Below are 27805 nucleotides of genomic sequence, written 5' to 3' on the forward strand. Positions count from 1 at the left end.
TACAGTATTTGCTAAACGTTTTTACTTCTTCCAAGAATAGCAAATATTCATATTCATTCATCATGCATATCCAGATGGCTCACTGATGAATAGAAACGTAACCTAAATACACAGCAAAGTTTCAAGAGACACTCTGATTGTTCTCAAAATCTTGTATTGTGTGAGTGTTTCGCCCTCATATGTTTCACTTGAAATACACAAGACTATATACAACCTATATTATACGCCTTTGATTCAGCATTGTCTGATACATTATATTCCCTGTGTAAACCCCCTTAGTAAAACGTCTAGCATAAATAAGTAAAAAAGACAGGCAAATAAGCACGGGACCATATTCAGCCTCACGTTATCCTTCCTTCCCTCATCCTGTGAGTTTCTTTAGGGCAGAAATAACTAAGCGCCACGAGTCAAGTCACCGATTCACAGAGAATAGTATGCGACGGATACCGAAAAAGCTCAAGGAGTCTGAAAATACTTTTGAAAATTTTCGTGGAATTTTCGCGAGGTAGGTGTGTCGATTACCCACTTGGTATGATTATTTATTCTTGTGCCTCAAAAATCCGCGAATCCACTCGTTCTCTTTTAAGCAATCACGACTGGGAAGATGGAAGACGTAGAGAATTTTTCTTGTCGGTAAGAAAAAGCATCAGTTTCCAGAGCCTTTGAATTTTGACATTTTCGAAGACGGAGGCTGCGCAGTGTAAGTCGCAGGCCGTTTAGACTCGCTTCGTCTAGCTTTGCTTCGGGTAGTTTATTATTTTAGAGCGAACCCCTTCCTTCCAGGTCCGCAGCTCTCTACTCTCTCTCTTCTTCTTTCCGCCTTCTATCTTTTTCTCCCTCCCTCCTTCTTCCTCAAGCTCACCCTTAATCATTCCATCTCTCCTTCTTTTAACTATTCTACATCACTGTCTCTTCCGAATCTTGAGATAATGCAGTCTTCTTGTTTCTCTAGATGTGCAGCTATTTTCGAGTCAGCCATTTCTAAGGATACCAAAGGATTAATCAGCCCCTGGGGAAACTCCTGTATTAGGACGAACGATTTCCTTCTTGACTTTTGGAATTTAATACACAACTGTCCATGTCACAATCCAGAAAATGGTATTCAAGCTGTAAGTTGTTATCCAGCATCCGTATACTCTATACTATATGCATATGTTGTACTAATAGGTATATATAAGAATAAAATTTTTGGAACGTTCTAAAGCTAAAAACAGGAATGGACATTCAAGATAAATTCATGAAGGTACCTAATAGCGAGTGGATAGTAAGAAATTGCGTTCTCGCACGAAGACCTCATGGAAGATGGTACGAAGACAGTGAGAGAGCTGTCAACATAGTCGTTGAGTGACTCGGCTTACACGTCGTGGATGCAGTCATGGCTGGAGACTCTAAGCAGCATTCCAATTTCAAGTCCAGAAGGAATGATGCACTCGCTGTACTGAATGTACATATATCTATAATAGAAATTCCATTCGAGCAGGAGGACACCATAATTTCATAAAAGTTGAATATGCAAATCAATGAAAGTCACATGTGGAGGTACTTGCAAATATCAGGTGTATATAGTATAATAATGTACTAAAGAGATCTCCATATATAGTGCAAGTATCTCACAAGGGTAATGTCTGCGCTGTAACAGAGAATCAGTAAAAAAGAAATTAATGTGAAATTAATGTCCGTTATGAATCTGTTTCATATAAGCCGACACCACATGCGCTCAGCCGTTCCGGGATGGATCGTAGATGGTTGAATTTATTATAAACAGTCGTTCGCCGATTCGTGGACTGGTCTCAAGTCTCCTCACACTCATTCAGAACTATTTGCAACGAAGGTAATGGACTGAATTGATATAAGTCGTACAAATAATCGGAACATAATTATTTGTTTATCAGGATACGGATGCTGAGGAGAAAATATAGAATATTAGAAATCTGGGAATCCTCCGGGTTGATGATTCTATAGGAATTTCCCGATGGACGCTACATCCTAACCACGATAAAAGATTAGAGATTGTGGTACGATCCAATTCTGTCACTCTTTATTTTGGCGGATGAATCAATCGAACGAGCCCCTAACCGAGCGATGACAGAATTTTTGTGGTTACGTAAATTACGTAGAATGAGTTGAGTCAAGATTATCGCCGTTATTGTTCCTTGTGCACATGTGCGTAGTACATGCAAGGAAACCCGTAGACCTGGTGCATCTTTTTTTGGACAAAGCATTTTTTTACGACAGGGTATTGTAATCTAGAGACAAATATTTCCTTTTGTTACTCAACGCTCAAAATCTGCTAGCAATATGTCGCCCGGCGATACCAAAATACGTTAGAAAACGAAATACATAAGAACGTTTAAGATATTTGTTTACAGAAATATCGAGGAATCGTCATCTCCCGCAAGGAGGATATCAGGACTCCGCATTGTCTGACAATGTTTGCGTAATTTCCCAACAGTTGATAAGTATGAACTGGTTTCCTCACGTAATGGCGATATTATTACCGCAAGTCGCATTCTGACGTAGCAATTTGACTACGTAATTATGATGAATAAATGACGAACGTTCATAAATCTTACGTGGCACTTGTTCAAAATGTCACGTCGTCCAAAGACCTTTAAATCATATCTACAACAATGCGGTTAAAACATCTCAGTGGTGCTCGGGATAAGAGTTGTCGCGATTATAGGAAAAATTAAAATAACTGAATATAGGATAAAGACGAAACTTTCTTAGCAAACGATATTTAATTCTACAGACTTGCCTAATGACTACGCTTAAATTACTAACGACATTAATTAGTACTCGTTCATAAATATAAATAGGACGTTTATAGGATAGACATACTATCCTAACTCATTAAGACTATCGTACAAATTTCTAGTACGTATTTTTGATTCTCCTTTTTATTTTCTCTTCCCTCTAGTTTCCTTCCACGATTCTTTATCGTAAGATTCGGCCTGTATTGATATACTCATTTAGGTGGTATAATTGCGAATGATTTTTTTTTCCTTTTCTCAATTCCAATCACATGGTGTACTTGATCTGATCGTAGAACATTGTTGTAGGTGGTGACGTCGAAGTGTGAACATTCGATGGTACAGTGCACGGTATACTGGGTATACTTAAACCACCCAGATTGCTTAAGCTTATTGAGCTCAGAGAGCTTAGAGAGCTTAACGCCACGGAAGCTGGAGGATGGCTCAGGTAAGATGATTTCCGTTCGACGAGTCCACCGCCGGAACTATTTGAATTCGAACTCGAACACTGCATTCTCATACCTGCAATCAAAGTGATAGTCAATCTCTTACTCATAAGTGTAATGTTGTTGTTATGTACATAAGCAATGATTCTTTCGCGGGACCACACAAATCAAGAAAAAAAAAGCGCACAAGTGGAAAAAAAGTCTCGCGATAAGAATCAGTCCTTGTAGGTACGATAAATCCGAAACCTCCGGCAGCTCTCAAGTAGTTGCTCTTTTAAGTGCGTACTTCACTCTAGTTCTTTCTTTCCTCTTTATCCTCCCATTTTCCACTTAGATAGAACTAGTCTTCTTACTTCCTACACTACATGTATGTACGTCATACCTCAAAAGAGTCTCTATAAGCTTGCTTAAATTCTATTTAGTTTTTGGTTATCGATACCAGCATAATTTATAACGATATTTAGGATTACAAAGATATATAGCGACGATCGACAGATAAGAGGGTCTGGCAAACTTCATTATTCACAAGCACAGTAAATTTATGCTTTCGACATTAATTACTTATTAATCGCTGTTTGATTCGTCAATTGTCTTCGTCAGTTTTCGATAAATTTAATTAAATAAATATATCAAAAGATTCTACGTGACAAATTCTAAAGGTATCTCGTGCCTAGTAAAATCTATGAGGGACGACCTTATGTCTGACTCGTGATGCTACCAGCTTCACTGCAAGCACGATCAAGCTGAAGCAAGACGAGCCGATGCTGAAGTTAACTGAAAGCCGTCGTGATACACGAGGAAGACGACGTGTGTGGTCCGGGTAAGGCTGCCAGTCAAAATCTCTCACGGACTCAAAGGCCGTAAGACTAATACGAATACGGCGCGCGCGGCAGCTCGACTTTTAACGGGACGTGTGCGCCGCATGGTTCAGAAGCAGAATATGGGCACCGTAGGAACCATGGAACCGCTGGTTCTGCACGAATACGAATCGGGATCACGCAGTATTACAGAGGCATCGTGCCAGAAATACACCGCCCCTCGAAACCAAGAAGAACGAAGAATAAAGAGAGTACAGTGATGATATAAAAGGCGGCTGAAGGATTCCTCTGATTCATGCAGCATAATAGGATTATTGAATGAGGATAATTAATCTCAAGAATTAAACAATTCTTCAGCATTGATCATCTACTCGATATAATATAGATCTAGGATACCTGGTACAGGTTCCTGTCGGTCTGGTATACCGGGACCGTAAAATTCTTTGAAAATTTATGAATAGCCAAGAAACCTTTACGACTCTCCGTTCGGTGTAGTAGATTAAAGAACATCATGTTTATCACGCTCGTAAATATTTGGGCGATAAACGGTTTGAGATCGCACTTAGTACAGAAGTCGGAAAGAAAGTGATGTATTCTCTACACTGGTGTCTTAACAGATTCGTTATCGGTACCCTAACCCGCTAATTATTATTACCGTGATTTTGATGCACATGTAAAATTTTCCTTGGTCAGTCCATATCTAGCTGATGATACGTTAGAGAGCGAAAAATTCAAAGGTTAAGGGATCTTTCGTGGGTGTATTCGTGGTCGTCCCGTAGATCACGAGGGTGACTCCGTGCGTAACAACGGTTTAATAGCTCTGTAACGTTTTAAAAGGCCCCGTTCCAGTTCTTCACGCTAAATTAATCTCACGCGGATGGGATGGGACGTATGTAGTCGTACGGGACGGTCTGGTACACGTGTTAAGTTACGACTTACGACCTCACGACTGGCTTGGGCGTGACAGTCGTGTCACCTCGACTAATAGGCCCTGTCATCTGCCTGTGACTTGGTATTCTGTCTTAACTACTGCCTGAATGCACCTACGGAAGCGTTCGGGTCTCAGACGCGTGACTTTCCAAAGCATTAAGTGCAGGCGATAACGAGTAAATCGTTTAAGGCTCTTGATCAGGAAGTTTGGACATCTTGCGAGACGATGAAGATGTTAGAGAAAGGTCAGGAGAAATGATCTGCGAAGGAAACACAGGATGAGTAATTTATAGTGTTAGATATAGACTTATTAAGGATGATGGTATACCTGGTGCAGGTATCAAGATCTTCGCAGCTGGCTAGCACGTGAATCGATATTGACGAATAGGGTTGGAAACAATTTTGAAAAAAATAAAGAAGAAAAGTCGTCGACAGTTTCGTATTACATGGACCGGCGCCCAAAAGCTCGTAAACTGTCTCTGATTTTCCAGATGGCCCCTTCGTGCAGTCACGAGTCCTTATAGGTCTCGTGGACCTTCTAGGTCTCTGAGCCTGTACGTCAACACGTTTTCCAAGGCGTCGTGTACGCCCACCCACCGCTACCCTTTCAACATATTTTTTTTCGAGTTTTCCCTTGGGATAACCTGCTGCCCTATATGATATACATCTCTTCCGTTCACCAGGTTGGATATTCAAGGAGATGGGTACTTAAAACCGCTTGCCAACAGGTGGTTCTCTGTGAAATTTTACAAATGACAAACTTACCATGATCTGTTACTGGTGTATGGCAGCCACTATGAGGCGAGTTCATGTTTCCTATTGGACTGGCTGAACCTGGTTGCGATTGCATTCCCTGCATGTTGTTAGCTTGCTGAACATTTGCATTGGCATTGACAACATTCCCATTGTTGTTTCCGGGTGCAGGGAGACCATAACCCGTGTAATAATCCTGTTGGGTTGAACTGACCGGTGTTGGAGGATTCGAACCAGTTCCCTTATAGCTGTTCATCATGGGCTCATGATCGTTTTCAGGCTTGTAGCTGATTCCTGGATGATGATCCTTGGTGGAAGGCTGAAATCCTTCAGATACTCTGTATGAGGGTACCGAGGTTTCACCAGGGTTTCTGTAGGGTGGTTCATTCTTGAACGTGATCTCTCCGGCAGCTTTGTAAGCTGGTGGCACTTCTCCGTTACGGTATAGCGAACTCTCTCCGGTCTTATAAGTGACTTCAGTAGTCTTATAGGTCACTTCAGCAATTGATGGAGCTTTGTATGGCGTTTCAGCATATCCCCAATCCGCAGTCATTCCCGTACTAGGACCATACATAGCGTAATCCTGATAATTTTGATACTGATTCTGATACCCATTAGCATACTCAACACCTCCACCAAGATTTTCATATCCTGGACCTTGTACGCCTACTCCTACCCCGACGCCAACACCGACCGGTGTAGCGCTGGTGAAGTACTGAGAGTACTGAGGCTTCAAGGCTTGGCATTTTCTTCTAAATCCTCTAGGTCTTCTGCGGAAGCTACCTTCTTCAAACATAAATTCACTTGCTGGATCAATTGTCCAATAATGTCCTTTGCCAGGTCTTCCCAGACCTTTTGGAAGCTTAATAAAACACTCGTTCAGGCTCAGGTTGTGTCTTACGGAATTCTTCCAACCCTGATAAGCACCTCTGAAGAAAGGGAACCTCTGCTGGAGGAACGTGTAAATTTCTGAGAGTGTTAAACGCTTTCCGGGACTAGACTGAATCGCCATTACGATTAGAGCGATGTACGAATACGGTGGTTTTTCCTGACGTCGCGCACCAGGTTTCCTTGGAGTTTCACTGGTGGAATTGACCATTAGTGGATCCAAAGTTTGAGACTGTGGTATTGAAGAGATTACACTTGTATTTCCACCACCACCACTACTACTACCACCACCACCACCACCACCACCACCACCACCCCCACCGCCACCACCACCACCACCGGTACCCGAGCTGTTTCTTCCGGATGTTGAATGAGAATGAGGATGTTGATGAGAATGAGGAAGTAGGTGCGACGGCCCTGAGGGAGGAGGCGGCGGCTGTTGTTGCTGTTGTTCCTGCATTTGTAAACTGGCCGTCACCTCCACCTCGTTCTTCATGATCACCGAGCTACCGTGAAGTAAAATCTTGAAGCTAGTATCCGGTCTTTGTTATATTTATTAATAAATGTTCACTGGCTGACACGAGTATTCCAAATGATAATTTTTATAACCGATTCAAGAGCATTATTAGATTCTATCACTGTTCCAAATTGATACACTTTGACAAAATTGTAAATAAAAATAACTGCTATTCTTTACATCAGAATGTTATAACAAGAGACAAAATAGAACTTCGAATATCGCGGATTTTAAATATTACGAGATCGATAGCTCAGCTATAACGGAGCTCGAAATGCTCATGAAATATTTACGGCGCGGCAAACATTTATTTGAAACTGTAAGCACAATCGGACAATGGTTTATAATTATTTATATACCGACTGGATAAATTGTTTGCACTATCTTCTTCGGGTTAATTATTTAAGTTCGACGCGACGGGGTTCGTAGAGGCGACTGGCTGCCTCGTAAGTGTTTCAGCTTTACTAAAGTTTAGCTTAACTCCGCGATGCTCTCTCCGTGTGTGGACGTAGGTGGTGGCGAGGCGGAGCGCTTTACCCTATCATGGAACTCTAGAACCTCGTATGGGAGGAGCTTCGAGTCGATATACAGCCATCCGGAGACCCCTTTAATCTCACACCGATGTATCGCGCTATACCTCTCTCGATCTACTGAATTGCACTGTCCTCCATTGTATATTAATTGTAGCACAATACGTTTTTGACGTGTACGGATCCAAATACCATCCAATTTATCGATAAAGCAATTAATGTTTCTTTCTGAAAATGAAGTCAAATTATGAAGAAGCAGATAGTACAGTACAGATCAATGAAACAATCAGACTCGTAACTGTAAGGTTGAAACGGAAGGTCTTCTATTGTAATATGACAAAGGCAGCTACATATAGGGTGTCAAAAAACTTTGGACAATTTAAAGAGCCCTATGGGCAGGTACTTACGAGGCACGGTATTGTAACCAATATATTGAAAAATATGAAGAGCATCGGTATAGGCTTGAGTATCGGTGCTAAGATTAGTCACGAGGGAGAGAACCTGAAGAGAGATTGGTCCAGGATGGAGCCAACGAGATCTTTGGGTTGAGCTCCGCCTACGAGGGTACCTCCTTCTGGGGAGAATACGGGTCTATTTCATATCCGCAACCCTTTTCCTTTCTTTCAGCATCCCTTAAAAATGAATCATCTTAGACGAGTCCGTGGTACAAGCTCCTCCCAAAAGTGAATAAAATAGACTCGACAAAATATTTTAATATATTAAAGAGCGAAGGTTATCAAAAGTTATATCCATTATGCTAAATAAGATATTCTGAATTGTAAGCCCTTATTTAGAGTCTGATTATTTGTAAAAGACAATCCCTGTGTTTGGAACTCGTTCATCGTCAAGTCTGCAGAAGAATCTATCAGCTCAAATGTTTACTCCTTCTAGTACGTGATCTGATATCATGTGTCGATACTCCTAAAGAATAATCACACTGTCATCGTCCGATATTCTTTAAGCTCATTAGCATAACAGTATCGTTATCAAATTACGCTGATTAATTATAAATTCTTCCAAGGGAATCAAAGCTTTGTCCTTTGCTAAGCACACCCTTATCTATAAAAAAGTAGATAATTTAATGTCACCATCTTTCCCAACGGGGTGACCGTGGGGGCTCGAGTCTTGCCTCTTGGGACCATGAATTCTCAAGAAGTTTGTTTGCCTTGGAGCGAACGACGTGACGAAAGAGACGCGACACGGCCATCTTGCCTGTGTCTTCCTCAAGCAGATCCTCACGAGTCCACATTGGTAGCCTGCAGGATTCAGCTTTCTTCCTTTTCTCCTATTTTCTCCTGTCCTTCTTGACATTTTGACTGTCCTGACATAAGAAACAATTTGCTAGTCAGAGACTGGTGTTAGTGGAAGGATATCCTTGAGGATGATTGCCATACGAACCTACACTTTCTTTTGGAAGAATCTACACGTATGGTGGTCATAGGTTACCCAGGACGAGACACTCATGTTAATTTATTGAGGACACAGTCTCAGTAGGAGCTCTCGTAGTTTAAGGGTTGAAAGTGGAGGCTCGAAATCGGGGCCACCCTTCAGAGATAAAGAAATTAGGGCTGCTGTTTACCATTACCTCCTCAGCCTCGAGAGTTTCTGAGCTCTCGTGACGTTTCGTGCGACAACCTCAAGTATCTGGACCAATCCCAAAATACGAAGGGATCAGGACTAAGAAGATAGCTGGCAGCCTATTTTGAGCTTTGGGTAATGTTCCTCAGAAAAGATGATGATGTCCAGTTAGTCAATCTCCTTTTTAATCTTGGCAGAATCCGAGGACCAATCTAGGAACCACTAAAACCAAAAATTAGTTTACTATAAAGACGATGAACCCTGAAATAAGTAACCCTTCAAAAAGAAAGCTCTTACTGGACCACCCGAAAAGCTACACGTGTCTTCCTGAAAACCGCAGACCGGAACCAGAGGTTTTTCAGGATCCTTCGTCAAATGAAAACCCAAACTTGTCCCTGCTCATGCAGACGCCAGGAGGGTTAAGTACCCGGTGCACAATTTTTGGTAACATTGAGTAGTCCACAACCCATTTGAATTACAGGATGAAATCTAAAAAGGTATAAAGGAAGTTCAAGAAGCCAAGAAGACTACCGCAAGCCAGTAAGATAGAGTTGAAGCTGTGTGCCTCTGGGAAGCACGTGAAGCTGCGCTGCGAACGGCGGCCACCCAGGCGGCCATCACACGCGCCGACAAGATGCTCTGTTTACACGATACCGTAATTTTATACCGCTGTCGTACGCATGTTACATACCTACGTCCGTACATCCTGAAGGAAAACCGATGCACGTGAATGGGATACCTGTAGAGATATTTACTCTTGGTGAGGAGGAGTTCAGAAATCAGGACCATCAGGGTTGAGTCTCATGAATGGCAGGCGTGATTCTGTAAGCACAGGTAGAAAAAAGGTTACCAGGTAAGATCCGCCCTGAAGAGTGCCTATAGGTTGCTAACTCCTGGGGATTGGATTTCAAAGTGTCCCGAGGGAGAAGACGAGACAATCGGGGAGTAGCTAAAGTGTGCTACGCGGAATGGTGACCACGTGCGTATACCACAGTATACGAGTCTCTTTCTAAAGTGCCGATTGTTTGGTGAAAACACCGTTTAGGAATGTTTTGAAGCGAATACGGCTTATTCCAAAGGAAGTAGGTACGAACCAGAGAAAATGGTCAGAGTGTTTTCCTTGAACACCGTTTAAGGCCAGTCAAAACAAAAGCTTCACGATCGTTATCCTAGACATTGAATGTGTCAAACTTCTTTCATCGTTTCAGACAGCGCAATTTGATGAAACGACCAATCAGAATTTTGTCTTTTATGATGATTCATCTCTCAGACAACTTTAGTAAATAATCTTTTATTACAGATATCAAAAGAGAAACTCATATGTTTTCTTGAATCTCTGAGCTTGCTCCAGTATCTAAAATATCTTTCTATGGATTGTAAAACAAGGCCTCCTACGAATTTCTTGAATCACACGCTCCTTCCTGCCATCGATTCTCCCAATTCCTGGCTGTCCGCGTCCATACGCATGTAGGAACACGTCTGGACAGTGTTTCTTTTGCGCAAGATGTCGGCCGTAGCGAATGAGCCAACCAGTGAACGGATCCGAACCCGCTCTCAAAATAAGACCTGTTTATCCGCTCATGCGGCTATTTCGAAAGCTCGCAAGTTCCTCGAATGAACACCTATTTCTACTGAAAAGTACCATTGCGCGATTTCCATTTCTTAATCTATTTGATTCTGTCACATTGAAGATTTTAAAGACTATCTAATTTTGAGATTAGCCAAAGTCAAAAGCTCTATGCAACTCCCGTAGACAAATGCTGATGCCATAACACTTGATCCTGCATACAGAGTGGTACAGAAGTCAGGAGAGAAGATTTCGACTTCCAAACAGCGACCCCCGTCGAGCACGTTGTTTACGCACCGGGTGTACCCTACTTAATCCGGTGTTTTAGTGTTTGGATTTTGACTACCGCAGGGGGTTGCACTGAAAGAGTTCCTCGAGTAGAAACGATGTCATGCAACTGGAATCTTTGCAATTAAATTTACATATTGAGAGAAATAACCTACTGTATGACTACTAGCGGGGCCCTATAATTTTCCCTCAAATTCATATTCTCGAATTGTCATTTCTCTGAAAAATCAGATTTTCGATTATGGACTCGAAAATGCGTCTTCCCAAATGCGTGTAAAGTTAGTCATGCGAGAATGTAAATTTTAAAGAAAACTACGATCCGGGAACGTAAATTCGGGAAAACGATAGGGACAACCCTACTAGATACCATACTTACTCTGATCTCTCTGCTTTGTAAATATTAGGAAATCCAGGAGTACCGATATTTGATGGTATTACTTTACAGTGGAGTTGACCCAGTTTATGATGGTTTACGTAGAAATACGTTTACCTGAATAATTGTTGGTACTTAGTCTTATGCCACTTTGAAGGGTTGCGAACGCATCGACCTCATTCACTGCTATGCCTGCTTCATCGTAATTTTATACGAATGCGACGAGTATAGAGGAGCCAAACAATTTACTTAGCAGGACCGCAATGTTTAAACCATTCCCACCGACCTTAGCTTACTACGTTTCCGTTTGGTTTAGCCGTTTAGGTGTAGCTGTTCGTCTGTATCGTTCGGTCTATTCAGCTTGCTAGTGCGTTTCTACACTTTTATAAACTCCTTGCGGTTTCGTCACTACCATTGGTTACTCTATTCCTATTTTTTCCATTCGATATCGCATAATGGATTTTTTCTCCGTCGTGTCTTTCCATGCAGGAATTTTCCACAAATTCGCATACTATTTCGTACAGAGATCTTTCTTTTTGAAACTTTCTTGCAAGTACATAAATTTAAATGAATGGTTGCATGCACGTAATATGCAATTAAAATAGTAAATATATTTACTGATATCATAAACGTAGTCAGAAAGAACATACCCATGATATTGTTATAGTGAATCAAACAATCGGCGAAGTGACGAGGCATTTCACGAGATATTGGCAGCTTCGTTCCGAACTGGAACGTCATGAACCGTAGATGAGGGCAGCTGCGGCCATCTTGCCAGATCAACTTAACGGCGTCGTTAAGCATTAACGACCGTTTGTTAGAAGCTTCGGACTACCGGAATAGAATGCTACCCGTGAGCTTCTGTGCACTGTTATCATTTACCAGTATAGGACACGTAATGTTGTCTAATAAGTTTAACGAATAACAATGAAAAATAAAAACTCTCCCAGACGTCAGAACGAATTGCATCAGAAATTTCGTCAGTAGTCAGTAGTGCAACTCGTATCTTCCTAGAGGTGTTACTTTTGAAAAGTTGTTCGGAGGGTAGTTTAATGTTAGCTTACGATTTTCACTGGTATCCTCCGGATCATATTCCGACCGTAGCAGGAGCCATCTTCCACGAAGCTGGTGTAGCAGACCGGAAGTTATAAATCTTAACTCTTTCCTCTGGAACGATCGACGAATATATATCGTCCTCGACGCCACACTGTAACGACGTCGCATCAGTGCTATCTAGCGGACAATACGTTCCCCATTGTGCCATTGTTTACAAGACGAAGTATCGTTACGAGACTTCGGACGCGAACCATCTGCTTGGACTGTCCAAAGGGAAGTTGATAGCAGGGAATTCTCATCCTTTGAGATATAATACTTAAGGATGCGATACATAGAATTGACATGGAAATCATACACATCATTTTGCAAGGACGATAAAGATGATTTGCGAAGAACGAGGTTAGTAGAATTCAAGACAAAATTTTCGATATTTGTACTGTTGAATGCGTAGCCTAAAGATTTCATTGTTGTTAGTTGTTTCTACAGAATTGTCAGTATTAGCATTGAATGTATGGAATTGCGTGTGGTCTTAATTCTTTTTATGCTTTTGATGTTTACACGGACAAATTCACAGATTTACAGTCGTATAGTAGCAAGTGGTCGATTATCTGAGATCAGGTCTACACGCTTGTGCGAAAATATACAGTGTGGCGTCCACGGTTTATCTTTGCGTTTCATCTCTCATTTTATGGCAAAGCAACGTGTTCTATCACACGTAAACCTAGGATAGATCAGGAATCATGTGTCACGGTGGATTACAACATTTTATTTTATTAATGAAATCATGATACGATCGCGTGCATTTGTTATTCAGAATTGAAACCAATTTGTTCATTATCTCGTATGGCAAAATTGAATAAGACCCAAGGGATCAGAAACTGAACTATGAAATGTCAATATATCTTGACATCATATGGTTGTATCGTGTGTAGATAATTGAATGGAAGTCGGTAATATTTTTTATGAACTATTTCAGATAAAATAGTGCACTGCTACAGTTACAAAAATTAAGGACTCAGTCGCTAAGTTACTCTCCGTAGGGTCCCGAGACTTCCTTACCGACGTCTGAGATTTACCTACTGGCTCTTCGTTACGTTTCGTGAGAAAAGCCAACCGAGGCCGCTAGCAAACAGAATATTGGTATCAGTTTTCTTTTTGTTATCAGTTTTTATCATAAAATAAAATTAAGACGAAATATGCAGATTGGTATTTTTTTTGGAAGAATTAAAAATAAATAATATAGAATATTTTATCAGCTCTTATAATATGAATATGCCTGAACGTAGCTGATGGATAAAAATATATTTTTTTTTAATGAAAATTATCCATATAGATAAATCGTTTGAAATATTAAAAGTTTTTATGGACTCAAAGAAATGCCTTGGGTTATATCGCCGCTGAACCGCAATAAAAAACACTTGTTAAGTAGAACAATACTTTTCCTTATAATGCGATTATTCAATCGGTATTTATTGAACTATTATTTACAAGAAATAATTACATTAGGTATTGAAAGATCACAACTATAAAATCTTGATTGGATTGTCATCTTTTTTAGTTTACATAGTAAACCACACATTGTCGTTGTACAAACTCCATCCCTGTGTTATATTATGTATATCATGTCCAGTTGTACAAGTCCAAGAAGCTATACGGCGAGACTTGGCTCTCTTTGCTGGATACTTAAACGCTTTATCCTAGACTAAATAAAAACATTGTTTCACTCCCTTGTCCCGACCTATACGCCTGCAGATTTCGTATATTTTCTGAATCAATATTGGCTTCCCTGTATAGCCATGGTATAACAGGTAGCTTGATATCAGCACGTTCCACTTGTTTTCCACTGAGCGCACATCTGTGTCGGCCATCGGTCGTGCACGTTGCGTTTTTATATTTTTCAAAGAAACTCAAGATAATTATCCTTATTGAGATCAAGATCTCGAAAAATATACACCTTTTCCTGGTGCCAGAGTACTTTCACTGTTATGAGCAAAAGAGCCAGAGACCCTAAAACTTACAGACCCTTTTAAAGAAGAGAACCATCGCCTGTCGGCAAGGTGATTCTCTTAGTGAAATAATGATCGACGAAAAATAATCAAGTGCTTAAAATGTCGGCACAATTAACATAGCTGGCAGTAAAATCGAAAATTTATGCGTATACAGGACACGTTCTTTGTAAATGGATGGCATCGCTTTCTACCCGTCAAATGAGTTTATAGATACTTTACAAAAACCCTCGAGATTTGTACACGAACACTTCAGATTATTAGAAGCGGACTGCGTGAGTTGATTTTATATTTCTTCGCGGCAATGTGTGACGAGAGTGTCAGTATGTTGAAGGTACAGAATACTTTACGAGTTAAGTGGGTTATTTAACAAAGAATAATACTTATTGTAATTTTTCTTAATCATCAGACCACAACATTCTACTGGAAGCACATTTGTTTCGGCTTAGTACCGACTTACCTGAACGGACAGCGCATCTTCAACAGTCACCGACATCTGGAAGGACTTAAAACGCATGCAGAATTTTTTCCCGAGTCCCTCCGAAGACCTGGTTGTACGTACTTCCATCCTTACGTGCGTGAACCTTCACAGCTCGGATATAAGATTGGAAACGTCAAGAAGTGCACAGTGGTCACTAGGTGAGAAAATGTCAACGGCTACGACTTGCTAATTCTACCTTTCCTAGATTAACCTGGTGAAATCCTTGAAGATTAAATCCCAACCGAATGGCGCCACCAGTTAATCCGATATACCAGGAAATCCTTGCTAGAGGAAAGGAGAGAGAAAGAGAGAGAGAGAGAGAGATACTAAGAAAAAGTAGATGGGTCAATGAGAGTTAAATGGAAAAGGGGTAAGGAAAGAGAAGAATACATAAACTGTATTAGAATTTAGTATATTGCTCTAAATTACTCTTGAAGTCCGTTGCTGCATGTAGACTTTGGATTGACGTTGAGTGATCTTGAGTTCTTTTGCAGTACTGCAGCAGGAACTGCAGGCGTGAGCTTTTGCACTCATAGTAGAGGAAGTGCGGCGTTTCAGAGCGGTGTGAAAGGGAGGAAGGAAGAGTGGAGGGAAGCGAGGGTCGTCGAAGCGCAGCCAGAGAGTCGATAGTGACATCAAAGGGGAGCGACAACGGATATGCGTAAACCTTGGCGAATGCCGAATACCCGAATGCAACCCGTGACTCGTTCTTGGGAAAACTCATCAAAGACGCGCGAACGGATAAATGTAAGCGACCGTTTAGCGAGAAGTCGTCGCTAATTCTAATTACCAGTTGATTTATGTCTTAATATTCTAATACCTTAGATCCATCTGTCCCATGCGAATTCCTGGATAGATATAGCAATATGGAACGTGCTGACGATAATGACTTGATGATAATCGGAAGGGGAACTTTATTGATTTGTTCAGCGTTTTTTATTCTTAAATTAAGATAAGTATCGGAACGAAAAGATAATCAATGGTTGCCATATTCAAGAGCGTATCTACTTAGGATCCAAGCACGTAAGTCCGTACTCAATTAAATTTGGTTTGATGCTATGGTTCGTCATCCCACGGCTGTTTTTATACAAAACAAAGAAACTTACCCTTACCTTGATATCTTCTTTTATACACTCCTCGAGCAACCTTCTCATACTTTTTATCCGTACTGGTGAACTAATCGAGCCCTTCTTCTTCGGTAGTGCTTTTTGCGTTATTAATTATTACATAATATTATTTATTTATGACCCACAGGTTTTCAACAAATTATCAATATGTGAATATTTCTGATAGTTACTAACGTAAGGATCCCTGTGGATCTTGAGACTTCATGGAAGAAGTCTAATAGCCAAGCAGAATTCAATTCTCCCAGACAGCGTGGCACCAAAAGTGTCTCCACAAGGGTAATAAGGAAGTAGCCCGCTGCTTAGAAAAACAGAAAGCCGCTAATATCGGAGCCCGTAGCTGAGAAAACAGTGCTGTTTTAGGTTAGGGAGGACTCTAACACATCGATACATATATACATGCACCGGTGTCTGTATCAATACGTGTACTGGATACACACGGAAGTAGAGTACAGAGAAATGCCTATACTATGACCAGCGTGAAAAGAGTCTGTGGCACACGGTAGCAATGTCTCTGTAAAAATGTTCGTGGCAGACAGCGTGGCACTCTTGAAAAATAAGGGAGGGTCGGTATAAGTCGTCGTAGCAGTGACCAACCCCTGCTGAGTCTCGGTTCGACTAATTAACGGCGTGACGAAAGCCAAAATTCTACTTCCTTCTTTTGCGTTTCCCTACTGGTACTTATACTTTCACTCCCAGATGGTAAATCCTTATATAGCGCGAAATTCAAACCTTAAAAAGCAATACTAGCTGATATCTCGATGTGGATATGCTTGTTTAGGTAACAAGTGAGAAATATGGCGGTTTGATTGGTTTGACACTAACGAGAGTAATGATTATGGCATACATGAGTACATATCTCTATGTAGCGATATATATCTATAGATACTAGCACGTACAAGAGTCAGAAAGAAGTTGATAGAGCTGTCAGTTGCCTGACTACACGCGTGTATAACTATATGTACTCGGTAGCCTGACAGGGCTGACAGAACTTGTGTAGAGAGCTGAACGAGTATATATGTATATATATGGTACATAAAGGTAGCAAGTTCATGGGTGGAGTACATTCAGAAGGGAAAGGAGAGCGTATAAAAATATTCGAGGAAGGCTTTGTAGTCAATGGAGTGCCGGCCATGCGCGACGCCATCATGTCCTCGCAGCTCCTACACGTTTCCATTAAATGGACACGCCTACGTAATTACATGTTACGTTGAATATACATCTTTTTAGCTACCGTTTCATACAGGTCGAGCCCCGCCATCTTTCATTCTCCTTCGTGATATTCACTTCAACCGTCGCCATTCTTTTGCGAAAGTCAAGCCACTGTCAGCCAGGACTGTCCCATGTTTTGACACGATGCCACCTCTGGTGTTAATCTCTTAAACGAGCCATGGGGATGCTCACCGAGTCACCTTATTTTCACGGTCCTGACCGTCAGCACTTAATCCATCCTGGGACTAAAAGTCCTAGCTTAAATCCTGGAAGCCGATAATGAGCCGTTCACAAGGAACGGGCACGCTTTCCTTCAGGAAGTAACTATAACGCCTGTACTGGTATAGATATTTTACTATTGTAGTATTTAAGGCAGTTGGTACATGGTCGAACTAAGAAGGAAATTCTAGAAAATCCAGACTGACTTTGGCTGATCTTGCACCAAGTGATCGTAACGATAGCACAATGGTATCTTTATACACCTACGCATGTACTCGGCTCCGATGACCAATGTAACTCTAGATCTCAGTGGGGTATAGGGATCCAGACCCTGTCAGATTCTCAGACTTGGTTAGAACTGCCTGATCAAGTACTGACATGTTTTCTAGAAGAGTGCCTTAGTAAGAAGGTGGTCCATCCTTTTCCTGCTTTAGATCTTGAGTGACATAGTATAGTATAGTGGGTTACGTAAGGAGTATTTATTCAGTATACGTTTCCTTGAACTTCCGCTAGGTGGCTACGCCACCGATCGTTCGATATACGATGGACGGGGTCGATTTTCCTTTTACATCGATGAACAGAAATGGCGTGAAAAAATGTAAAACAAGAAAATAGTGAGAGAATAGGAAGAAAGAAGAAACGTGAAAGAACAAGGAGAAGCTGTGGTCTGCCGAAGTAAAGGACGAGAAATTATCGGGCCTTTGTTCCTCGGTCGTAAGCCGCGTCTTGGGACCTTTGTCTTTATATCCCGGCATCCGCTTCCGGTCCTTATCTTACGCTACACATGTACCCTCCTGGACCATTGTTGGCCACATGTGTCTTGCTTCAAGTGGTTTGCTTATGTTGGCCCATCTAACACAGCAAAGCTGGCCTTACCCATGAAGTGTAAATTCGGACCGATACCAAAATCCCCATTGAAGACGATTCTTTATCAATCGACTCGTTAAGTAGCTACATACCTTCAGGTATCTTTCTACTCTTATCTCAAACCTGAGGGATGAAACTCATGCAAGATTTACGATAGGACAATTCACGGTTCATTGGAGCAATAAAATTCTTGATTCGAGGGTGAATTCTTTATAAGTTTGCCAAAGTTTTCCTATCCAAGGTAATACATGTATCTATGTAAGATTTTTTGTGACTCTTCAATTTACTATTATAACTTATTTCTTTTTTCAGCTGAAGATGGTACAATGTGCCACATGCAAATTTCTGGGACAGTAACCGCAGGCCTCGGAATCCGGTATAGTCAGCGACTTCTAATAAACGAGTAAATAATATTGGTCACGTTCCTGCCGTGCACAATGGCACCTCTTTAAATAGGATTATATTAAGCTGTTTCACGCAGAAGAATAGAATCAAATAGAACGACGTCGAAGATGTTTTGGTAGGCGAGCAACGCGAGGCGGTGACCTCGCCACCCTCGAGAATAAGGGGATAGTTGACAGGTGAATAGTCCTGGGCATCGAGTCGCTCTCTCGCCTACGCGTTTTCCCACGTCCCACGAGAGCTACTTGCCAGCCGCGTTTTTTTCTTTCTTTATTTCCTTTCATTCTCCATCACCATCAATGTACATGCACACCTTATCCTTACTACTTATCTCTTAGCTTATACGCACACATTATTTTCAATAGGCAGGTAGCAATCAAAGTTCATTAAATAAAATCACAAACATTGGACACCTCGCAATGCCATACACTGCAATTTCTAAATAGCTTGATACAACGGTGTATTTTTAGAGTACGGTATGACTCGTGTTAAAGAGACGGTGAGCTTAAGTGAGATTTTTTGGCGTTTCTTGAATTTTGGGGCGTGCCGCAGGAGACGACACGGCGCACGCGGCTCGCGCTTAAAATATATCACCCACCTAGAGTTTCTCTTTCCCTCTTTCTACCTCTTACGTTAGTCTTATATCTAACTGTATATGTATCCTCTTCTGGATCTATCTCGCTCTCCCCCGTACTCTGCTTCTCTCACGAGTAGATATATTGCTCTTTCGACCTGTGAGATTTATTGGTTTGTTCGTGGAGTCAAATCGGTGATTTTCCCCAGACTATTCTGGCTCTATCGTGAACGGCACTCTGCTCGAGGAGAAAGTCAGCCAATTGGGATACTACGGCAGGGGGAAAGAAGTCGAAGGACTTTTAAAAGATAAGACCGATCGGTTGCAACGCCGAAGAATTGCGCGGTTTTGTCAAATTATTTCAGCACCCGATATTTCTAACCGTCCTACCGAAACGCGGCCAGGAGCCAAAATCAACATGAGTCTGTTGCGAGCTCTTATTCCTTTTCCTCCATTTATTTTCTTCCATTCTACAGCATCGCAGCGTGCAACTCTATGTCGTCATTGCGATTTCCATGAATTCCGGGATGCACATGCGCAGAAGATTGGAGTCAAAATTGAGTTTCCACTTTAAAATATTTTTCTTCTTCTTTTTGTTACGAGTTTAAATTGTCCCGGAGGAACACTTTTTTTTTCTCTTCAATTTTCACTATTTTCTTCTCTTTCTTTCGTTATCAAACTCTTTCAATTCTTACATCTATAGTCCATTCATTTATGCTATCTCTACTTTATTCTAGCGTTTATATAAAATCAAGATAAACAAATAGCTAGCAAATCGGCGGTCGCTCATCTCTCTCTCTCTCTCTCTCTTCTACTCGTCTAACTTTAACTCGTAAAAGCACACTTGTCCGATCTTACGATGTCTTGGAAGGTGCCAAGCTGTCTGACCCTTCGGTAGGATTCCCGAGGCTTGAATTCGAAAAGTCATCGAGTACAGTAGACACTTCTTTCTAACCGGATCGACATGTCTGTGGCGGCGATGGTAAAACTTCAAATGACGTGGCACTCGAATCCACGAAGAGGCCAAATATTGATGAGGAGTGTGGATATAACCGAGCATTTGGGAACTTCGAAGGAATTCCTGGTTTACTCGAGTGGGTTCTGGGTTTTAGCCGCAGGATGTTTCACGCTGTGAGCGACAGCCGATGTTTTGCGAGACTCTGCTCATATTACTTCGGGTATCCTCGACGGTGGACCACCGTCATCACTGTTGCAGAAGTTGCCTCTTCTTCTGCCTAATAATCCACTCGTCTTCCTAGTTCCATCCACATCATCGAATCCCTTTCTCTCTGCCGAGGAAAAAGAAAAATTCTTTGACTGCTTCTCCACAGGGTGTATCTAACAGTTGAAAATCGTATCGTGCGTACATTTTGCGCAATCGCGAGTCACGAAAAGCAGAGACGGCCTGTCAGAAACGAAATTCCATCCGGTCCACTTCACACTCCTCTTCACTCCACTCGAGTCGGACTTCGGCCTGTTCCACGAGAAGCTCACAACGAATGAATGAACCGCGGAGTGACTCGAGGCGTCGCTCAATGGAAACGAAAGAATCCCTCTGGTCATTTTTAGAGGCGTATTAGAGGCTTCTTAAGGTTGGCGAGTTGCTGCGTCATTCAGGAGCACGCAACTCCCTTGGGATTCTTACTCTTTTAGTACCTTTTTCTTGTTCCTTGTCTTCTTTTTTTAATATTGCTTCTTCTCCTTCTTTATATCAAATCTCTTCTGTATGAATCACGGTGCACCCAAGGGAGCAATGAGGAGGCGTCCTAAAATATGAAAGGGGTAGTTTACAATGTTATATAGATCCTTGTACGAATTCAAGAATTCCTCGTCACGCGTGTTTCAAATCGATCAAAAATCTGAAACTGTATCCCTACCTCTTCCTGGAATCCCTTTCTAAGATGCCGATCGGTCAGGAAGCTGACAATCACGTGAGCTCTCAGGACGTCCACCATGTCACGTAAAGAAGCAGTACATCTTCGTGTCTCGAAGGGCGTATACCATCGGCGTCGACAGGTCTACCCTCTTTAACGAGGGCTGACTTTCAAAAGTCGGTCCTTCAGAGTCAGTCCACCTACATGGGGGTAGTTGAGCGTTACGTTAACTTGGAGGGTGGTTTCTCGCGCTAATGCTTCTCAGAGGTCTGTTTTACTCATCGAAGCAAATTGTCGGGGGGGTGCTAACGACGAGCGGAAAGGCACAGAACGCCCTCACAATTTTTCTCTCAGTTTTCCACCACCTCTATCCTATCAACTTCACGTATACATACCTTCTCTCTCTCTCTCTCTCTCTCTCTCTCTCTCTCTCTCTCTCTCTCTCTCACCCTTACCAATACGACTTTCCTAATCTTCGTTAAATTTAGAATAAAGCTCAAGAGCCCTGCTTATTTTTTCAGGTCAAGCAAACCGTTAGTCGAGAAGCACGATTCGAAGTTATCATCGTACACGCAGAGCCATATTCCTTATACGTAGAATATGTACAAGCAGATTCTAAACTGTTTTGATATTACAAACTCTATATCTAACTCAGTCTCAAATGTTTTGTCGGCCTACTGCTCCCTGAGGAAGATGTAGCTCGTTCGCTTCGGCCGATTTCCTGCATCCTCACCACAGTATCCCTCAACCATTTGCGATCAAACGGTTGAACGCTTCTGAAGACGAATGAGGGTGTCTTGAGTTTCTCTTGATTCTTTTTTCTCTCTTTCCCCTCTGGCCGGCCTTTTTCTTATTCACCAAGCAAGAAGAGGACAAGTAACCCTCGTGCTTTCAAGCCCCATTACCAACGCTTTGAACGTCGCAAGATGAGCCCTATGTGTCTTGGTCCTTTCCTTCTTCTCTTCGCTTTTGTTCTTCTAATTTTTATCTTTCTAAACATTTCGTATCCTCTCACCTTATCATTCTGTTTCATTTCAGTGTTATACGTCATACAAGATATATGGTGTGATTCTTTACAAAAAATCATACGTACCCTCAATGGAATCCGGCTTCATATATGTCCAGTAGCTGAACTCATCCTACAGGACTTTTAACGACCACCCACTGCACGTCATAAACGTTTACATGCCTCCACGTTGGTACAAGCACGAAGACCGCACACTGTTCAAGGCATGAGCTCATGTGTTGGAAGTGGATGGAACGGCTCGCTCTAACCTACTATAAACAAATCTTTGTCTTAATTACCCGGACGAGCCTCACGCTCGTCCACCACTTTACGTATAGAGCAACATTACTGACCTGGCCCAAGCACCGTGCGAAATCATTCGACTGTACGTAGTTGATAATTTGCACTGTTCGAAGATTTTTTTTTTCTTCATAATTCTTTAACCAGTTTCTTCATTTCTAGAAAGTCTGAACATCTACGTAGCTAGCAACTTCGCATTCACTTCGTGGTTCTTGGAAATGAGTACAATTGCATTCCTGATAGTCAAGAAGCCCAGCCATGAGACATTGAGTTGCATCAACAGAAATCCCTGCCAGGATCAACAAGATGCCATAACAAATTATGCACCCAGAACAAGACTGATAGGGTCGTACACCCTAGTGCTTAGTCATTAACCACGATGGTCCTGGTGCATGCACCAGACGAAGAGAAGATAATGCAACTGATAGTTCCTAGGGGAATGTTTAAAGGCGGAAGAATAAAAAGTGAAGTCTGCTGAGGAGAGACAGTGCAACTGTACTCAGGAGGAAGAACGTTACCGAGTCGACCGGAGAGGAAATGCTTTTTTACTTCCTAGAAGGCAGCAGCACCCATTTAGATCCTTCGGGATTATCTAACCAAGAGCGTACATATAATAGCATCCTCAAGGCTTTACGTGGAGGTTCCTGATGATCATCAACTATTGGCTCTAAGTCAGTATCTCTTGCGAAAGGTTAACCGTCCTTTGGCATGGGTGATCTGGAAGCACGACAGTCACCTAGGGCTTAGAGCCAGATATACCGTAGTGTCACGGACTGAGAATATTTTGTCAATCGTCGAGTACGCTCGTTAGCGGCATCCATCAGAGACGCGGACGCGTCGCGGCGCCTTGCCTTCTCGAAATAATCATGAAGCAGTAGAATAGTCGGTTGAGTCTCTATGCGCGTACCTAATTCTTCTCCATAGTAAAAATTTCGTGACCTCGTCTCCCACGGGAATCCTGGAATGGTTGGGTGAACCTAGGCCTACATATTAAAATAGATTATAATTATTAAGCATTACTTATAGTGTATATATCATTATCGATAATGAATTCTATCAGCGATATTTAGATCCTTAAATTTAATAATCCTCTTTATATTGTATCGAGTCACTCTATTATTACTTTAGTATATACTTATCTATGGCAAAAACTTTTAAGAAAGCTGCTGGATATCAGAGTGTAATGGTTTAGGATAATAGAGGTGGATAAGCCACTGAGTAAGTAAGATCTAGAATATCGGCAGTAATGGCGGTCCTGGATATGCAGGTGGCTTCATGGGGATGAACTGCGGCAGCCGGCGCTGTTTTCAGAACAAACCAGCGAGCTTACACTCATAACAGGAAAAATATTAAATCACCACTTCGTTCTCAACTACTGTCTAGTAGGGCAAGATGACTATGGTGGATGTTACTCTATAGAGCTTACTGAATTTTGAGACTCTAGCGTATAACCGCGAGACTACGCTCGCTAATGCCATGCTGGGATCTTAATCGGTTTCTCCAATCTCTCGTAATACTATCAAATCGTTGCTAGAGAAAATATAGTACATATATAATTTATACTATAACTATACATACAGAATTTTTCGCATATACACATGTTCGCTGCTCTAGGAAATATGCTTGAGTTGAAGATTCGTGAGTTTTAGAGACTTCAGCTATCACTATAAAGAGTTCATTAAATTTCCTTTTAGTTTTAGAATTAAAAAAAAATTATATTCGTTGGATATTCACTGGGCCAAGATGCAACGTATCCAGAGATGCGTACAATTATTTGGCTACCTATTTATAAAAGCGTCTTTTCATTGATTCTCATGTAAGAATTGGGGCGGAGCGTGTTAACGCCGCCCCGATTGAGCTATTATGTTGTGTAATACCATTTTGAGACTTATAGAAAAAAGCGAGTTACGGTATTCTGGCGTGACACCACAGGAGGTAACCATACACAATAGTCCTGCGTAAGGTATACCTACTCGGTACAAAGAGGTTTGATTTACCATGAAATCCATCAGCCTTTTTCTGTTGGAGATTGTTCATCTTTTTGTTCTTCAAAAAGTTCAATTCTTTATCGTCCTTGCGCAACTTCGTGCTGATTTCCAATTTACTGTGAAGAAGATACTGCTGCCAGTTCCAAAACGCAAGATCAAAATACAAGGGTGCATTTTTTTCGTATCGGCGTCGTGGTATACCTATATGCAACATAAACAATAGCAGCATTGTATTGTGTCAGGCTCCCATAACGCGTAAAGCGCCATTTTAAAGGTAGCTTAAGGGCTATATTAGGTACTAGTAACGTAGAGGGAAAGCCATGCGACAGGAGGAATCACGCGCTTGACTGGCTCCTAGGATCGACTTAATGCTATTTGGAAAGGCCGGCATTGTGCACGTGGCGGATGCATTTGAATGCAATTGTGCATTCGTGAATGGATACAATAGAATAGTTTACCTGTGGTCGAGTTTTTTTTTTCTTCTCCATTATAGAAATACCACCGCGTAGGTAGATCTTATTAGATGTATCATTATACGGTGTGTTGTCAGGGGTTGATTTTGTTTTCTTCTATTTTTCCAGTAGGTATTCCGGGCCACGCGACATCTATTTGTTTGTTCCATACTGCATTGCACTGCCATTGAGCCAACTAGATACGCGCAAGAAAGCGTTTGGCCCATAGGGAGACAAATGATTCCTAGAAGAAAGCCCATTTAGGCGTTTAATAGCGTTCAGTGTCAGGCTGGCGGGGACGAGTTGGTGTAAACAGCGACAGTGTCGGGCCGTAGGCATATGTGCCTCCGTAAACGGGGGTTGAACACCCTAAAATTAGCCCCGGGAACGTGGTCGTCCGCCGTGGTTCACCCACACGCGGCGTACAGTGTGAGAGCGTGAAAATGCTTACATTATCATTCGTAATTCTGTAAACAGCCTCTAGTCGGCTGGTGACCCCCAAAAACGGGAAGTTCCACGTTGCGGGTGGCCGAGATCTTTTGCTATAGTAGATGGGTGTACCATCTTCTTTAGTAATATTTTTACATGTTCCGAGTACCACATTCAAATTCGTTATAAAATCTTTTTTCCTGAGTACTCTATAGCTTTCAATCAATTTATATCATGATTTTTATTACCTGGAGGCTGATAACGCGCCACGCGTCCGTTTTGCTTCAGGCTTTGGTTAGATAGATATATAAATACAATATACGGTCAAACTGTGTACTGATATCACGTTGTCTCGTATCAATTAAACACGAAATTGCCGTAAATTCCGATGAGTTGTACAGAGATGTTCAGTTCGAATGTATCAGTCATATCTGACAGTTGTATACGATCACATTTGATGAAGCACCATTTCACGATATTGTGGAAACTATAATCAAATAATTCTTTGATAATCCTTGGTGGATCGTGCAACCGCCTTGAATTGCGTGACTTTCACCAATTATCCAAATTCAAGTGGTATTTACTAGACAATGACTGTCTAATCCTTTTAAGATTTCTTATATCTAACATGAGTGCGAAAGAGACAAACTTATTGATAACTAAGTGTGTAAGAGGGAGATAGTCATATTGATGCTCCATGTGGATCTACCCGTTCGCAAATCTGGTACTATCATGTTATAACAATTTTAACAGGGAAATTGAAATTCAAAACAATTTTAGAATTGTGTGAGAAATTGAAATAATCGTAGTAGTACTTTTTATTCGAGTTTTCACGAATTCGATATCGTATATTTTCTGGCTGTGCAATATTACCAATTAGTGCTGAATGAGATCATACAATATATAACAGTTGTTAAATCTATCCGGTGCATTCGTGCTGACCAGTACTGCATATTGTTCGGCACCTACCGAAATTTACCGCACTGCAACTTGTTTCTCTCTCAGTCTCTCACATGGAGTATACATATAGACGCACGAATCCGAGAGCGCACGATAAATTACTACATTATTACGAGAAATGAATGTTTGCACAACCAATTTAGCATTTAATGTCATAATGACATTTGCATTTTCAACGCAGTGACTGTTTAGTTTATTTTGGATTAACCGAATACCGTGTTCCCTCTTTTACCCTGCCACTATGAGAGGCCTTTGCCCTCTTTCTCTTCCTCTCTCTCTCTGATTCTCCACTGCGTGTAACTTAATTTTGTTTTAGCTCTCGATGTGGAGATAAAAAGCCTTATGAGATTTACAAGTCAATCCGCCGATACAAGTAGACACTGTCGCCATTTTGCCAGTCTAACATTTTCAGTACTCAATTCCACCGAGTATCACCAACATAAATGTCTGGAATAACTTAACCTAACGCCAAGGACTATAAGTTACGAAAGCATATATGTATCTACCTAGTGGTAGACAACTTGATGATTTTAGCCACTGCCATTTAGCAGCAGTAGGAGGAGTAGTAGGAGGATGCTCCGGTAGAAGGTTAGGTTAGGTGCTGTACGATTTCTGTTCCACGTTTCGCCGGGGGTCCCTGGGAATAAACACACCTGTCGTCCTATCCCTGGCCGAGAGACGACTCTGTTCGTGGAATCGAGCAGACGTCGTTGCTTAGTAAAGTTTGGCCGCGGGTTCACCCATTGCCCTGGGCTTGGCTGGATGTTGGGTGAATTTTTTAAGACAGCTGTCAGTTGTCGCTTACCGAGGTAGCAAGTAGACCGCCATAGATATAATAGATTCTAGAGATACAAAGAGAAAAATGATATGATTATCTTACGCCAGGGGACACTGAGTGTACGTCGCGACCACCATAGAACATGAAAATATGTATACTGTGTTCTTGGGCGTTGTGGCGCGCGGTGGCGTGTTTCTCCTATCTATCCACTGTGCAGCGTCGAATGTTTGTTTGACTAAGCCCCGGGGCCCAGGGTTTTTTTAAATTGATTGCACGCACCGCTAATACGCCGCAGCGGTTACACGTAAAAACTGCCGCCGAAAAACTACTCTTCAGACTGCCGAAACCGAAATAGTGGCCGGTTATCGTAACGCCCTGTTTACGTACGTACTACCCACGTGGGAACTCCGCTTTATGGCTCAACGGGATACGGATCCTCCTACTTCTTCTGTCTTCTGCTACTAAGGCTTTTAACTAGTGATACCTAAATACGTCTACGATACATCAATAATTACTGGGAGATCGGCAATGGCCTGGAAAACTTGCCACCCGTGGATTTCGGATCAAACAGATATTAACAACGCTGGTTTTACAGCGAGTGTATCATCCAAAACTGGCCTTCTTACTTCCTCTTCG

The 27805-nt window shown here is 41.7% G+C and overlaps 2 protein-coding genes and 3 long non-coding RNA genes across 5 annotated transcripts; 1 reads left to right on the plus strand and 4 right to left on the minus strand.

Annotated features, from left to right (window-relative positions):
* Positions 1-397: 397 nt before the first annotated feature.
* Positions 398-1384, plus strand: LOC112493763. The gene is made up of 3 exons (XM_025080808.1): positions 398-505; positions 953-1109; positions 1205-1384. Exons 1-3 carry the CDS (start codon positions 435-437, stop codon positions 1346-1348), a joined length of 372 nt encoding a protein of 123 aa, XP_024936576.1. The 5' UTR covers positions 398-434; the 3' UTR covers positions 1349-1384.
* Positions 1385-2665: 1281 nt separating this feature from the next.
* On the minus strand, positions 2666-6871 carry LOC107263293 (forkhead box protein F1; the record flags this gene model as incomplete). Its single annotated transcript, XM_025080807.1, has 2 exons — positions 2666-3275; positions 5713-6871. Coding segments are annotated over 2 exons (1413 nt in total), but the record flags the coding sequence as incomplete, so codon positions are not given.
* A 2189-nt stretch (positions 6872-9060) lies between these two features.
* On the minus strand, positions 9061-12614 carry LOC112493750. The gene is made up of 4 exons (XR_003058423.1): positions 12506-12614; positions 9905-10035; positions 9511-9702; positions 9061-9435 (listed from the first exon to the last, which is right to left on the minus strand). It is a non-coding gene; the product is annotated as an uncharacterized LOC112493750 (long non-coding RNA).
* A 6364-nt stretch (positions 12615-18978) lies between these two features.
* On the minus strand, positions 18979-21434 carry LOC112493751. The gene is made up of 3 exons (XR_003058424.1): positions 21260-21434; positions 20750-21148; positions 18979-20671 (listed from the first exon to the last, which is right to left on the minus strand). It is a non-coding gene; the product is annotated as an uncharacterized LOC112493751 (long non-coding RNA).
* Positions 21435-24291: 2857 nt separating this feature from the next.
* Positions 24292-27179, minus strand: LOC112493752. Its single transcript, XR_003058426.1, has 3 exons — positions 26898-27179; positions 25009-25246; positions 24292-24751 (listed from the first exon to the last, which is right to left on the minus strand). It is a non-coding gene; the product is annotated as an uncharacterized LOC112493752 (long non-coding RNA).
* Between the last annotated feature and the right edge of the window lie 626 nt (positions 27180-27805).

The sequence above is a fragment of the Cephus cinctus genome, unplaced genomic scaffold, assembly GCF_000341935.2.
Source record: "Cephus cinctus unplaced genomic scaffold, Ccin1 Ccin1_scaffold0153, whole genome shotgun sequence".
Classification (NCBI taxonomy): domain Eukaryota; kingdom Metazoa; phylum Arthropoda; class Insecta; order Hymenoptera; family Cephidae; genus Cephus; species Cephus cinctus.

Bases quoted from the DNA above. Each gene is read 5' to 3' on its own strand.
- LOC112493763 (XM_025080808.1), top strand. From the start codon at position 435: ATGCGACGGATACCGAAAAAGCTCAAGGAGTCTGAAAATACTTTTGAA. The intron at 506-952 runs GTAGGTGTGTCG...TTGTTTCTCTAG, and splicing joins TTTCGTGGAATTTTCGCGAG to ATGTGCAGCTATTTTCGAGT. The intron at 1,110-1,204 runs GTAAGTTGTTAT...AACGTTCTAAAG, and splicing joins CAGAAAATGGTATTCAAGCT to CTAAAAACAGGAATGGACAT.